The following is a 15,472-nucleotide window of genomic DNA, read 5'->3' as shown; positions in this document are numbered from 1 at the left end:
TCTTTTTAAAAAAAAATTTTTTTTAAATTTAGGTTTCCATATCCTTTTATTTTTTTCCTTTCTTGTTTCGTGGCATGTCAGTATGAGACAGTTTAATGTGTGTTGGCTTTGTTTTTATCTGGAGAAATAACTTTTTTCCATAAGGAGCTTCAGAGTAGTCACCAGACCTTGTCAACAGCTAAGACTATAACAATAGATGGTGCACCCCACTGGCCTTGCCTTTTGTGAGTTAGGAGTGTTGGGTCCAGACTGATTTCTCATTGCCATGATTATAATGGTGGGTTCCTTTTTCTGTGTTATTGAATCAGTTTGCTGCTTACCCCAAATAGACTTCAATTTTAACTGTCAAAATTTTGATTCTTGGGCCTGCAAGACGGTTCATCGAGTAAAGGCACATGCTGCCAAATCTAATATCCTGGGTCTTTGTTCTTTTTGTTTCTAATTCATTTTTATGTGCATGGGTGCTTTGTCTGCATGTGTATCTTTGCACCATGTACTTGCTTGGTGCCTACTGAGGCCAGAAGAGGGGTTTGGATCCTCTGGGACTGGAATTACAGACACTTGTGAGCTATCATGTGGCTTCTGAGAATAGCTAATTATCTTAACTGTTGAGCCATCTCTCCAGTCTTGATGTCATGAGTTCCTTAGAATTTAGAACATGATGGAAGGAGAAAATTAACATTCTTAAGTTGTTCTCTGACTACCACATACATTCCTTGGCAAGTGAGCATGCATAAACACAAAATAAATTTTTAAAATGTACTAAAAATTTTTTCACAAAATTTTAATTCCCATAATATACCCAGTTGCAACCCCTTTTCCAGTAAAATAGTATGTGCAATAATGTTGATTGGCTTTCATTAGGGAGTATCAAGGCTAAAGATACTCCAAAATTTACTGGAGAGTATGAAGTGGAAGTCAGGAGTTGAGTTTTCTGACTGTCCTATTACCTAAGTATCTGACTATGAGCCTAGCTTTCTCAGACTCCCATGTTTTTATTTATAAAACCTGAGAGCCAGGTATAATGTGCATGCCTGTAAACCCAGCACTTTATAAGGTAGCACAGGAGGACCTATGAGAGTTTGAGGCCATCCTGGGTTATATAGTGAATTTATGACTGTGTGTGTGTGTGTGTGTGTGTGTGTGTGTGTGTGTGTGTGTGTGATGAAACCTTCTTGTCTCAGAAAACCAAAAGGGGGAAACAAAACAACAACACAATAAAAAAACAGTAGCAAACTAGGGAATTGGGTTCAACACTAATTTAACTTCAACAGTTAAGGCTAGAAAAAGAATCAGGTTGAGTGACAAGATCAAGTGATCTTGAAGGCCTTCATTGACATTTTTTTGTTTTGTTTTGTTTTTTCCTTCCTTTTTCCAGAGCTGAGGACCAAACCCAGGGCCTTGTGCTTGCTAGGCAAGTGCTGTACCACTGAGCTAAATCCCCAACCCCATTCATGACATTTTAAAGGCAAAATTTGAATATAGTGAACTGCATACACATTAGTATAATTCAGTGAATTTTGTGAAATGGATATATAACATGCACTCCTATCAGAAAGAGAATGTTTTGGGCTGGTGACATAACTGAGTTATGTCATGAGCACTTGCTACCAAGACTGACAACATGAGTTCATTTCTGGGATCCACAGGGTAGAAGGAGAAAACTCATACACATTGTTCTCTGACTTCCATTTGCAGAGTGCCGTGTGTGTGTGTGTGTGTGTGTGTGTGTGTGTGTGTGTGTGTGTGTAAGAGAGAGAGAGAGAGAGAGAGAGAGAGAGAGAGAGAGAGAGACCACCACTGTCCAACATGTAAAAACATTTTTTTGTTTGTTTTAGTTTTTCAAGACAGAATTTCTCTGTGTAGTCTTGGCTGTCCTAGAACTCACTCTGTAGACCAGTCTGTCCTTGAACTCACAGAGATCTGCCTGCCCCTGCCTCCTGAGTACTGGGATTAAAGGTGTGTACCAGCACAGCCTGACTCCAAGTTGATTTCTTTCCTGGGATTATTTTATTTTAATTCCCCCCCCACACACCTTTTTTTTCTCTTGTTTTTTTTGTTTTTGTTTTTTTTTTTTCAAGGCAGGGTTTCTCTGTGGAGCGTTGGAGCTTGTCCTGGATCTCACTCTGTAGACTAGGCTGGCCTTGAACTCACAGAGATCTTCCTGCCTCTGCCTTCTGAGTGCTGGGAATAAAGGCACACACCACCACTCCCAGCAGGAATTTTTTTTTAAATGTTAGTTTTGCTTTTTTTGAAATTACAAATAGAAATATAAAGTATACAGTTTTGAGTGTGTATTTGGCTTTTGGTGAACATACTCCATGTGAAATTCATCTGTATTATTTTATGTATCCGTATTTTGATTTGTTGAGTAGTTTCCACTGTATGAACAAACAATTATCTTGTCCATGAACATGTGTATTATTTTTGTTTAGTGCTGTTTATGAGTAAAATATTTCAGATACAATCTCCTGAGTAAATTCTTTTTTGTTTTTCGAGATAGGGTTTCTTAGTGTAATAGTCTGGGTATCCTGGAACTCACTTTGTAGACTAGGCTGCGTGCTGAGATAAAAGGCGTGTGCCACCATGCCCGGCCTGAGTAAATTCTGTGAACCTTTTGTACATTTTTATTTAGCTTAATTTAAAAAACAAAAAAAACTGGGAAAGAAATTGTTGTGCTAGTGAACAAGTTTATGATTAAGCAACAAGCTAGATGTAGTACCTTTGTTTTCACTCTGCAGTTTTGTCATGGCTAATAATGAGGTTTTTGTTTTTGAAACGGGGTCTCACTGAGTAGCCCCCACTGGCCTGGAATGCTCCAACTCACAGAGATTTGTCTGCCTCTCAAGTACTGGGATTAAAGGCATGAACTACCATGCCTGGTAAATAGTGGATATATTTCATGTGTGTATTTAGTAAATTACTCAAGAGATTAGACAGGGTCTTACTGTGTAGCCATAGCTGGCCTGAAACTTGCTCTGTAGACCAGGCTGTCATTGCTCTCACAGAGATTCACCTGCCTTTTCCTCCCGGAGAGCTGGAATTATAGGTATGTGCCACCACATCTGGCCTTTGTTTTTGCCTTTCCTTTGACTCTGTGTTTGTGTGTTTGTATATGTACAGGTGTGTTTGGGTATGGAGGCCAGAGGACAACTTCAGGTGCTATTCTTCAAGCATCATCCTTGGTTTTTTTGAGATAAGATTTCTCCCTGGGTAGGGTGTGGTGGTGCGTTCCTTTAATTCCAACATTGGGTGGGGCAGAGGCAGGCAGATCTCTGTGAATTCCAGGACAGCCTGGTCTACTTAGTGTGTTCTAGGATAGCCAGAACTATGTAGAGAGACCTTGTCTCAAAAAAAAAAAAAAAAAAAAAAAAAAAAAAAAGATTTCTCACAGCCTGCAACTTGCCAAGTAAGCTAGGCTGACTGACTAGTTAATCTCCAATGTCCACTTGTCTCTGCCTCCATTTCAAGTAGAGGCTACCACATTTGGATTTTTAAATCTCTGAATTTTATTTTCATTATATGGGTCCTGAGGATCAAACTTACGTCCTCATGCTTGGCAAACACTTTACCACTGATCTTGCCAGCACTGTTTGTTTTTTGAGACAGGGTCTGTGTAGCCTTAGTTGGTTTAAAAGTTCCTATATAGACAAGACTGACTTGGAACTTGCAAAATGAATCTGCTATTTCTGTAAGATACTGAGCCAGTGTGTAAATGATTATAGCAGGCCAGTTGAAGGTTTATAGGGTTGCTTACAATGAACAGAAAAATTAGGCCATGCCTGTAAGCTCCTCTATGGCTTCATAATCCAGGGCACCCAGACAGAATAAGGATTAATCTGATAAAGTGCTGAATGGAGAATTTGGCCATAGAGCATGTCAGTCTTGAAATGGATTCAGGAGAAATAGGATCAAAGTAAGTAAAAGATAAATCTCAAAAACTTAATGTTGCACAAAAGCAACTAAATGCATCAAGTACATACTGTGTGATCCCATTCATATAAAGGTTAGAAACAAGGCTGATGAGATGGGCCAGTGGGTAATGCCTGCTACTAAGATGGACGACTTGAGTTTCATTACTGGGACCCATATGATGGAAGGAGAAAACTGATTCCTGCAAGTTGTCTTCTAACCTCCATACTGGATGCTGTGGTATGCTCATGCACACAAAATAAATGTAAAAACGTGTTTTCAAAGGTTAGAAACATGCAAGACTCATCTGTGAAGTTAGAAGTCAGGCTATGGTTACCCTTCTGAGGAAAGTGGAGAGTATTATGTGATTAGGCTTCTCTGGTGCTTGTAATTATTGATCTGTTTGAGTACATTGTTATACTGTGTTTATGACTACCTCTTGGGGTATACATTTGCAGCTTACGTGGTTTTCGGTATATCTGTTATACATTATTATAATTAGGGAATACTTGTAATAGGGAAGCTTAATGTATATGGAGGTCCTGTTTAATTACCCTCTTAATTTGAATTGGTTATATAATATCTAGTTAAATTGTGTAAGTTCTTTATACGTTTAGGCAATGCTTGGTCACTTTTTGTATCTGTATGATGTACATGTTTGCCGTGGCATTGAATGTAGAAGTCAAAAGACAAAACTGTATAGTTAGTTCTCTCCTACCTTTACATGGATTCTGGGGATTGAACTCAGGTCATCAGGTTTGTGAGGCCAGCACTTCTACCTGTTGAGTGATCCTGCTGATTCTTGAGCTATTTTGATCCCTGGGAAAGGAGAAAAGTGGAGAATATGTGGTAGAACACAAACTTACTACAGATGTTCCTTGATTTATGATGGGGTACATCCTGCTTAAATTCATCCAAAATTGAAAACATCCTAAGTCAAACATGCATTAAAAACAGTAACCTACTGTACAAAGCTGCATGGTGTACTATGGAGTATCTCTTATTTATCTTATTTATCTTTATAATTTCATGGCTGACTGGGAGCAGAAGCTCAATGTGGTACTAGCATTGGGAGTGATTCTTGTGCTGAATGTTGGGGAAAGATTGAAATAGAAAATTGAAGGTACAGCTTCTACTGAATGTAAAGTATATTGCTTTTACACCATTATAAAGTTAGATTATTCTGAGCTGGGGACCATCTATAATAGTGGTTAGCCTTGTAGACTGTTTATGTGACAAACTGTGGACATGGGACTTTTTACCTTATATCCCTTTTAACTATGGGCTACTCTTATACAATGAATTTTTTTAAGAAGAATAAATTCCAGATACTCTTTTAAAGACAGTTGAATTGAGAGGAGTAATGTGGACTATTGTAAACTTCCAGCATGTGTTTAAAAGAAGAAAATAGCTATGTGTGGTGGTACTGTTCTGTACCACCCGCTGCTCGGAAGGCAAGGGCAAGAGAACTTCAAGGCCATGGTGAATTGAACATTACAAATTCCAAGTCATCCTGAGCTGTGGAGGGAGATATTCTATCTTGCAAACAATGTGGGGAGGGTGACGGGACATGGGATGATCACAAGACTTATGGAAGAAACTGGCTGGACTCACTAAGATGAGCTAATTTAATTCTACCCCGAGAGTGAGGCATATTTTGTTGAATGTGGGGAAAAGGAAAGCAGAGTGAATGTAGGCACTTGATTTAATGTGGAACTAAACTGTCTCTTGATTTGCCTTTTAGTTGATCCAGAGTACCAGAAGGAAGCAGAACAGAGACATCGAGAATTGGCAGCAAAAGCTGGAGGATTTAATGACTTTGCAACTTTAGCTGTCATTTTTGAACAGTGCAAATCAAGGTATGTGAGCTGGTCTTTTCACACTGGAAAATGTCACTCTGATCTGCAGCTCCATTGCATACTTACTGTGTATGACCTTAGATATTAAGGATCAATGGGATAACTGACCTCAGAGTATTTTTAACATCAGTTAGATTGTCAGAAGGCTGTCATGTCATTTAGTAACCGTTTATTATAAATAGTAGCTTACCTCTTTCCTTAAATCCTTCCTGAAAATGATTTTTACAGAATTTTGTTTTATGTAGATACTTAATTAAATGATGATTAGATATTTGTTAATTCATATATGTAAAAAGAAACCCATTTACAAATTACTTTTTAAAATTTAGTCAGGGGGCCTGACAATCTTTCTTTCTTTAAGAAGATTTATTTTAGGTATATGAGTGTTTAGTCTGCTTGTATGTATGTGTACCACAGGCATGCCTGGTGCCCATGGAAACTAAAGAAGGTGTAGGATGCCCTGGAACTGAAGTTACTGATGGTTGTGAGCCACCAGGTGGATGCTGGGAACCAAACCCAGATTAAGTGAGGAGCAACAAGTGCTCTTAACTGATGAGCCATCTCTCTAGCACCTAATAATTTTTGTCAGATTTTCTAAAATGCTCTTTTTAGTGCTTATCCAGATCTCTTCTTTTGCTTATAGGTTTCCTTTGGGGTGGGTCGCTGTTGTTTGGTTGCTTGCTTGCTTTTTTGAGATGGTCTCCTATAGCCTAGGCTGGCTGCCGCAGACTTGCTGTACAGTAGATGACCTTGAACTCCTGAACCGTCTGCCTTTACCTCCCAAGTGCTGAGGTTACAGCTACCCTAACCCTGACACCACCCATGACTGGTTTCCATTTTTTGTAACGGAAATGAGGACTTCTTTTGTCTTTCATTTATAGAAGGTATTTTCAAGACACCAGTATTTTTGTGTTGCAGTGGAGCTCCAGCATCATGGTGCCAAAAGCACTGGATTCACTGGCGGTGCTTATTCTCTGCATTTCGTGTGGAAGCTCAGCTTCGGGAACTGATCAGGAAACTTAAACAGGTGAGCACTGTAGTTTGGATTGTTTTGTTTGCGTGACTGGCTTTTAAGCCTGTCTATGTCATACTGAATTTTCATGAAGTACAATTACATTTGTGCCACCTTTTCTAGTTAGCCACCTTCTGCATGCTACCTTGTACAACCATCTCTCTGACCCATTGAATCCCAATAGTGGTAAGGAAGGCTATCTGAAGAAATAAAAGTATTTAAATAGTTTGTACTGAAGAATAATTGGCACATATTAAGCTTCACATGTTAGGCTGGTGAGATAACTCAGCAGGAAGGGGTGTAAGCCAACAAATCTAAAGACTCACGTCTGACCTCAGGAATTCTTGTGTTGGAAGGAAAGAAGCAACTCCCAAAAATTGTCATCTGACCTCCACACATATTTGTGCTTTGGCATGAGCATGTCCACCTGTCCACTCACCAAGCAAATGTAAAAAAAAGTTAAAATATTTAACAAAAAGTATCCAGTTTGCTGAGTTTTGACATCTACACATACCTGTTAAATCATTACTACAGTCAGGACAATACGCCTGGGCTGGGCTTGGTGGTGCATACCCTTAATTCCAGCACCCTCAAGGCAGAAGCAGTGGATGGATCTCTGTTAGTTGAGGACAGCCTAGTATATGCTTCCAGGCTAGCCTGGGCTTACTAGAACCTGTCTAAAAAGAAAAGAAAGAAGAAAGGGTAATAGTGCTGGACAGACCAGATCACATACTGCTCTTGCAGAAGAGTTCCCAATACCCACATCAGGGGATTCATAACTGCCTGTAATTCCAGCTCCCAGGAATCTGATGCCTCTGACCTCCTTCCTATACTCACTCACACATACTCACATGGACATACATATTTACATAATTTAAAATAAATATTTCTAAAATAACATATACTCCTCCCAAAGTTTCATCCTATTTTATGTGCTTTGTGTGTGTGTGTGTGTGTGTGTATGTGTGTGTGTGTGTGTGTGTGTGTGTCTGTCTGTCTGTCTGACTGACTGACTGACTGACTGTGTAGCACTGGCTGGCTTGGAACTCCATATATATCTTAGAGCTACCCCAAAGTCAGAAATCTGCTGCCTCTGCCTCCCAAGTGCTGGGATTAAAGGTAATCCTCTTCTAGGTACTCGGTCCAAAACCAGGACTTGAAAGGTTTTTTGTTTTGTTTTACAGCACCATTCTTAGCCCTGTGAGATACCAAGCAGTCTTACCTTTTTGGGAGGTTATTTTCTTGGGCAGGTGCTTAATTACTTTCTGCAGATCTTCGGTGTTGTTTTTGAACATCTCTCCTGAACTTACTCTTTCCTGTAAATTCCAGCCACTTTGGTCTTTTCAGACTCCTGTGTTTCCTTATGAGTTCTCTGACTTCCATTTGCATTGTTTTCGTATGCCATAGTCAGAACTTTTTCTCAAGACTGGGATAAAGCTCTTATTGGTATGTCTCTTGGGTCATTGTCCTTTGTTGTTACCTGATACATAGCATTCTGTCAATTATTTTGTATTTTCTCTGTGTCTTTTGACTATTTTGGGTGCAAGGCTGAATTTAATCCTTCTTACAACATATTACCCAGAAGTCTTTAGGAATGTGGACTTTGAAAAAAGATTAGATCGAATTGTCCTGTGAATTTTGTCACTGAATACATATTCTTTTTCTACAGCAAAGTGATTTCCCAAGAGAGACTTTTGAAGGCCCTAAGCATGAAGTACTACGAAGATGTCTTTGTGCAGGCTACTTTAAAAACGTTGCTCGAAGGTGAGCATTATGCTTGAGAGAGTTCATAAACAATACGGTATCCAACTGCAGTGCTAAAATATTTAAAGAGTGAAGGTTTGGTACAGATCTGTGGTGATGATAACAATTCTAAGAAATCTTTTCATAATTGCCATCTGTAAACAGGGAACTACTGTGATTCAAATTGGGGTACTGGAGTCCAGGCAGTATAAGAAGAGAGTACATGTCAGGCAGATATATCAGCACCTAAAGCAAATGACAAGGGGTTTTGGTAGTTTCTTGGCCTCAAGTAGAGTGCAAGAGCCAAACAAGACAGAATGGTATCCCTGGGGAAGCTTAGATATGGAGATCAGGGCTTAATTAAGATGGGAAGAAGTAGGCCTGAAGGTATAGTTGCCCATGTCTTTAATCCCAGCACTTGGGAGGCAGAGGCAGGCAGGTCTACAGAGTGAGTTCTAGGACAGCCAGGGCTACACAAAGAAACACTGTCTCAAAAAGAAAAAAAAATGGGGAGAAGTAAGGGTATCTTTGTAAGGAAAGTAGCAACATTGGTGATGGGAAATTCATTCAGTAACTGAAAATGGATCACATAAGTAAATACCACAAAGATAATGTTGAAAGGAATTAGAAATGTTCAAAGTTGGCAGGCACAGTGGCTTATGCCTTTTCTCCTGGCACTATTATCTGAGAGAGCCTGGGGACAATGATACCACTATGAAAGGCAGAAGAGAATGAGCAAGTGTTCGAGTGTGAAGAATATGAAAAATAAAGGTGGTTCTGATTCTAAACTGAGTCTTTTTACTTTAAAAGATACTATTTGGACATTGGTTATACTTCAGCGGGGTCTTAGGGTTTGATGTTAGCAGTGCATCAGTGTTAATTTTCTGTTTGGTGGGTGTATCGTAACTAGGAAGGAGAATGGCAAGCATTTGGTAATAATGAGTGAGGTATTGGGTTGGCAACTTACTGTCAGTGCTTCCAGTAAAATTTTTTTGTCCTTTGCTTTGTAATTTTCTATAAATTTAGTTTATTTTAGAATGAGATTCAGGTTCAGAGAGAGATTATTGTCTTAAAAAATAAAGTGGACAGCTATAAAGGAAGATACCCCACACTGACCTCTGGCCTCCCTATTTACATGCATGGGTACATGCACATACATATAAAATTACTGAAGAAATGTGAGATGGGCTAACATGCTGAAGTTCCTTTAGCATCAAAGTATAATTGTAGGGCTGGTAAAATGGCTCAGTGGGTAAAGGTGCTTGCTTGCCCTGCAAACCTGATGACCTCAGTTTGAACCCCAGAACTGAAATATAGAAGGAGAATTGACTCCTAAGTTGTCCTCTGGTCCCCACATATGGCAAAGTATGCATGCACCCCACCCACACACATTAATATATATTTTTAAAGGTATGAAGTATAAACCCACCAGTTAAATCTCTTCTGTCATAACAGCTTCCTTTCTTTAGAATTGTGCTGAAAAAAGATGTTCTTACTGTATAGATATTCATTAGGAGAATATATAATTTGAGGACAGGCAAGTGTTTAAATGGCTCCTTTAAACCAGCTCTTGTGACATTACTGTTTGTTACATAAAGTGATTCCTCTTCCCCAGATAAATTTCTGCTTATTTGAGTATATAAGTAAAACATAGTATATCAGCTACCTTACTGCTTTGCTATTTTGGTCTTTATCCTTTGTTTTTTCTGTGTATAGATCTGTTGGTAGAACATTTTGCACAATGGATGGACGTGGAAGTCCAGTTCATATTCATCCTTCTTCAGCAGTAAGTACTTTTTTATTTTTTATTTTTTGAGATAGGGTCTCTGTGTAGCTCAGGCTGGACTCAAGCTCCTTTTGCCTCTACCTCTTAAATGGTGAGATTACAGGCTTTCACCACCTTGCCTTGCAACAAATGCCTTTGTGGGTTTGTTTTTTGTTTTATTTTCTCTTGCAGTGCCTGGGACGTTACACATACAAGGCAGGGACTTTACATCCCAGCCCTTAAAGTACCTTTTTAAAAAAAAAAAAAAATACATTTTGGGGAAGTATGGAGAGGTATACACATGTGAGTGCCAGAGAAGAACATGCAGGAGTCAGCTTTCTCCTTCTACCATGTGGGTCCTGGGGATTGAACTCTGGTCAAGTGAGCCATCTTGCCAGCCCTAATGCATCTTATGTTTAATAAAAGATAGGCGTTTACAAGAGTGTAGTACTAACATACCAGTATCTTCTAGTTTTCCTTTCCAAATTTTTACATATCTATATTATGTAGAGCTTAAGGGTATTAGTTGGCATATGACTTCTGTTTTATGGGACAAAATAGGCATTCAGAGGGTTTCAGGTTATTTTCTTCTTGTTATTTTGGAGACAGGGTCTCTGTAGTCCTGGCTTTCCTTATTTTCTTGCTCTAATGTAGAATAGGGCGGATCACTAATAGTTATCCTTAAATGAAATTTTTATATTCATTTAAGCCTTATATTTATTTATAGCTTCATGAACAGGAAACCAAACTTGAATGGATTATTTTTCATGAAGTATTAGTTACCACCAAAGTCTATGCAAGAATTGTATGTCCAATCCGTTATGAGTGGGTGAGAGACTTACTACCCAAGTTGCATGAACTTAATGCACATGATTTGAGCAGTGTGGCTAGACGTGAAATGAGAGAAGAAGCCAGAAGAAAATGGACAAATAAGGAAAATGTGAAACAGCTAAAGGGTGAGTGAATCATTTGTTTCCAAGAAGGAGTTTACTTTGTAGACCAGAGTGGCCTCAAAGTTGTGGTAATCCTTTTGCCTCAGCATCCTGAATGCTGGGATTATAGGTGTTCTCTTAACTATGAAACCACCTTTCCCAGTGTTTTTTGCTTTATTTGGTTTTGTTTTGTTTGGCAGTGCTTTTCTGTGTAGTCCTGGCTGTTGAGGAACTTACTCTGTAGACCAGGCTGGCCTTGAACTCAGTTTTGCTTGTCTTTACCTCCCGAGTACTGGGATTAAAGGTGTGAACCACCACTGCCTGGCCACTTTTTTAAATTTTATTTTTGTTTTTTTTATTTTATCAAATTTTGTGACTTATTACCTTGGAACTTCCACTTTTCCAACAGGTTTTCTGAACAGTTACGACTACAGATGGAAGATATAAACAGTTGTGGTGATGAACTAGAGTATAAAACACAATTTTTGATACAGCTTTTTGAGGCAGAATGATGAATCATATTATATTCAACATCCCTGGGAAATAGATGGTAGAAATGTTGTTCAGGAAGTCACAGAAGGGGTTCTTGTCAAGATAGTGCTTCACCATATAACTCTGGCTGACTAGACAGTTGCCATGTAGACCTAGCTGGCCTTGAATTCGTAGATCCACCGACTGCTGACTCCCAAGTGCTGGTATCACCAAGTGCATGCATCACTATGCCTGGCTCATTGAAAGGTTTGTAAATATGGTGATCACTAGATGCTTTATTACAGTATTATAATACTGTCCTATATGCTTGAATTAGGTTAGTTTTTCTGACTGGTTGGCCTTCATGAATCTTTGTTATTGTTAGCCATTACATTTATTTATTTGTGTGTTTTGTATATAAGTTTGGGCAGAGGACAACTTGTTGGAGTTAGCTTTCTCCTATCATGTGGGTCCTAGTAATCAAATTCAGGTTGGCAGGGTTGGCAGGAAGCGCCTTTCCCTGCTGGCTCATGTACTTGGTGTTATTGTAGTGGTAGTCCTAAAGCCTCGTTGGTGTGAAGTATACATTGTACCACTGAGCTCAGTATCTCCATCTGTGTGCTCCTTCAGCCAGACTTTTGACTAGACAACATTTGATTCCCTTGTTAATCTTTTTTCTTTAAAAAAAATTGTGTATGTATGATATGTGTGTTCATGTGTGAACATGTACATGTGAGGTCAGAGGACAACCCCAGTTATTGGTGCTTACTTGAGACAGGGCCTTTGTTTGCTACTGTGTACTCTAGGCTAGCTGGCTGTGGTGCTCCTAGGTATTTTCCTGTCTCCACCTCCGCTTTTGCTATACAAGTGCATTTTCCTAGTGCTTTTTTTCTTAATGTTAAAAATCAGGTTTATCTTTGCACTGTTTTCAGATGGAGTATCAAAAGAAGTGCTAAAGAAAATGCAAAGAAGAAATGATGACAAATCTATCTCAGATGCACGGGCTCGTTTCCTTGAGAGAAAGCAGCAGAGAATCCAGGACCACAGTGACACACTGAAGGAAACAGGCTAAGCAGTGGACATTCAGGAAGTAGGAAAGCAGCCAGGAAATGTGCTTCTGTTTTGCCAGTTATTTCAGACAGTACTGTCAAGAGGAAGTGGTCAGCAGTTGTTCCTAGCCTGTGAGCTAAAAGCAGATCAGGATTTATAAGTCACATCTCATCAATACCAACAAATGACATTTTGAAAGAGAAGATTGGGTTGCATATCCCTAAGCAATGGTACATGAAATCAGTGAAAGATGATCCAAGATTTTCCTCACTTCTGTTTTGCTGGCCTTAACTGGTACCGAACGCTGTCACTGAGATCTTTTCAGAGAACACTGGATTGTATTTAATCAGCGTGTATTCCATTTGCATTGAACTATTAAAGATTATTTTCCTTAAATCTCTTCAAGGCCTTCTTATTGCTATTAGAATAGTGTTGTATCAGGTATGTGACCATTTCCTTCAGAAGGCTAAACTTATGTAAGAGGTTTTTACTCAGCAATACTTAGGTGTCTAACCATTTAATTGCTCCAGAGCTTTATAGATATTTAAAGACTCAATTAGTAAATAAAATTGCCTATGGCAGGATTCTTTCTTAAATTAATTCTAATCCTTAAATTGATTTTTCTGGGATTATACAAATTCCTTTTTATATAAAATTATATTGTTTAAAACAGTAGCTATAGCCATTAACCAAAGGACAGATGTATATATATACACACACACTTACACACACATACATATATAAATACACACACACAAAGTTCTTTCTAACTGTTCCTACATACTCTGTCAGTCCATGTATGTAGGTGTGGCCGTGCTTTCAAGCGGCCCTCCCACCAGGCCTACTCTCTTGACTGCAGCTGCTTGGGTAGGACCGTTTAAACACCTAGTATGTTAATCCTGAGATGGGAGTTTCAAAGCAGCTAACACTTCACTAGTGTTTCATATCAGAACCTTAAGGCTAAAATATTACACTCAGGCCAGACTCAGCACTTGCCTACTCTTGTTTACTGCCTTGTATTGTAGTTACGTGTGTCTATGTCTGTCTTCCTCATTAGATTATACGCTCCTTGTGGGCAGGGTCTGTGTCTTTTTCACCTTTGTATCTTTCATGGCACCTAGCATAGTGCTTTGCACATAGTAGTCACCCAGTGTTTGTTAAATAAAGCTATTAGCATCACTTAAACTCAATAGACAGTATGTGCATTTATTTACTTATTTATTTATTTGTTTATTTTATTTCTGTATAGCCCTAATTGGCCTGGCATTGCTATACAGACCAGGCTGGTCTTGAACTCAACGAGTTATCCTCCTGCCTCTGCTTCTCAAGATACACACACACACACACACACACACACACACACACACACACAGGCAGAGTTTTGTATCTTTTTTTTTTTTTGGTTTTTCGAGACAGGGTTTCTCTGTGTAGCTTTGTGCCTTTCCTGGAACTCACTTGGTAGCCCAGGCTGGCCTCGAATTCACAGAGATCTGCCTGGCTCTGCCTCCCGAGTGCTGGGATTAAAGGCATGCGCCACCACCGCCCGGCTGAGTTTTGTATCTTTTGTGTAAAAATTAAGTTGAATTTATTTTATTAGGTAATTCTCTCCTCTAGTATCTAAGAAGTTTTAAGTTCAAAGGTTAGGCACTTGAAGCCTTTCTGGAAAATTGGTGATAGCCCAAATCTTGCTTTTCTTTGAAGGTAAGTAGTGATAATATCTTTGAATATTTGCAGCATTGTTAATTTGATCTTTTAAATTATTTAGTCCTTCCAGTTTTTTTTTTCAGGTATATATTGTAAGTGTATTTTCTTAGATATAGGAATATGGGTGGATTCTTGGAATGAAAGCTCTTTTATAAATTTTTTTAGATTTATTTTTATCTTATATGTATGGTGTCAATTTGTCTGTACATATTTGTCTATGTACCGTGTATGCCTGGTACCTCTGGAGGCTAGAAGAGAGCATTGGATCCCCTGGAACTGGAGAGAGGAATTCTAAGGGAGGAATATGACTAATCTTTTTTGTTGTTATTTATTAGTTTCAAGACAGGGTTTTTCTGTGTAGGCAGTAGCTGTCCTAGAACTCACTCTGTAGACCAGGTTGGCCTTGAACTCAGAGATCTGTCTGCCTCTGCCTCTTTAATCACTCTGCTGGGATTAAAGAGATGTGTCACGCCTCCCAGCTATTAATAATCTTTTAGATTTTTTTTCCAGTTTTGAGATTCAGCCAAGGATCATATGTTATATTTAGTCTGTTCTTCCTCTTCCTCTCTCATATTTCAATCTGAAAAAAAAATCTGCGTCTTCAACTTTACAGAATTATTTTAAAAAACAAAAAAAACCCAAGGAATGCTCAATCATACCATAAAGATACATGCTCAACTATGTTCATAGCGGCACTATTTGTAATATCCAGAACCTGGAAACAACCTAGATGCCTGTCAACTGAAGAATGGATTAAGAAAATGTGGTACATATACACAATGGAGTACTACTCAGCAGAGAAAAACAATGACAGCATGAAATTTGCAGGCAAATGGATGGAACTAGAAAAAATCATCCTGATGAGGTAACCCAAACCCAGAAGGACAAACATGGTATGTACTCACTCATAAGTAGATTCTAGATATAAAGCAAAGAACAATCAGACTGCAACCCACAGAATCATGGAGGCTATATATATATAGAAGGGGGGACCCTAGGATGACTGTGGCTTATAATAAGTTTT

At 38.8% G+C, this 15,472-nt stretch overlaps 1 protein-coding gene across 1 annotated transcript in view; it reads left to right on the top strand.

The window, feature by feature from the left end:
* The window catches only part of Dhx40 (DEAH-box helicase 40), a 44,010-nt gene extending 30,081 nt beyond the window's left edge, over positions 1-13,929 (top strand). The window contains exons 13-18 of the mRNA XM_028878275.2: positions 5,657-5,771; positions 6,690-6,798; positions 8,453-8,547; positions 10,243-10,312; positions 11,019-11,247; positions 12,627-13,929. Of these exons, the coding sequence (XP_028734108.1) occupies positions 5,657-5,771; positions 6,690-6,798; positions 8,453-8,547; positions 10,243-10,312; positions 11,019-11,247; positions 12,627-12,766 (758 nt within the window). The 3' untranslated portion in view covers positions 12,767-13,929. The remainder of the gene's footprint in view (positions 1-5,656; positions 5,772-6,689; positions 6,799-8,452; positions 8,548-10,242; positions 10,313-11,018; positions 11,248-12,626) is intronic.
* The last annotated feature ends 1,543 nt before the right edge of the window (positions 13,930-15,472 follow it).

Source organism: Peromyscus leucopus, chromosome 8b (assembly GCF_004664715.2).
Source record: "Peromyscus leucopus breed LL Stock chromosome 8b, UCI_PerLeu_2.1, whole genome shotgun sequence".
Taxonomy (NCBI): Eukaryota; Metazoa; Chordata; class Mammalia; order Rodentia; family Cricetidae; genus Peromyscus; species Peromyscus leucopus.
Note: the sequence above shows the minus strand (reverse complement) of the source record. Positions and strands in the feature narration are given on the sequence as shown.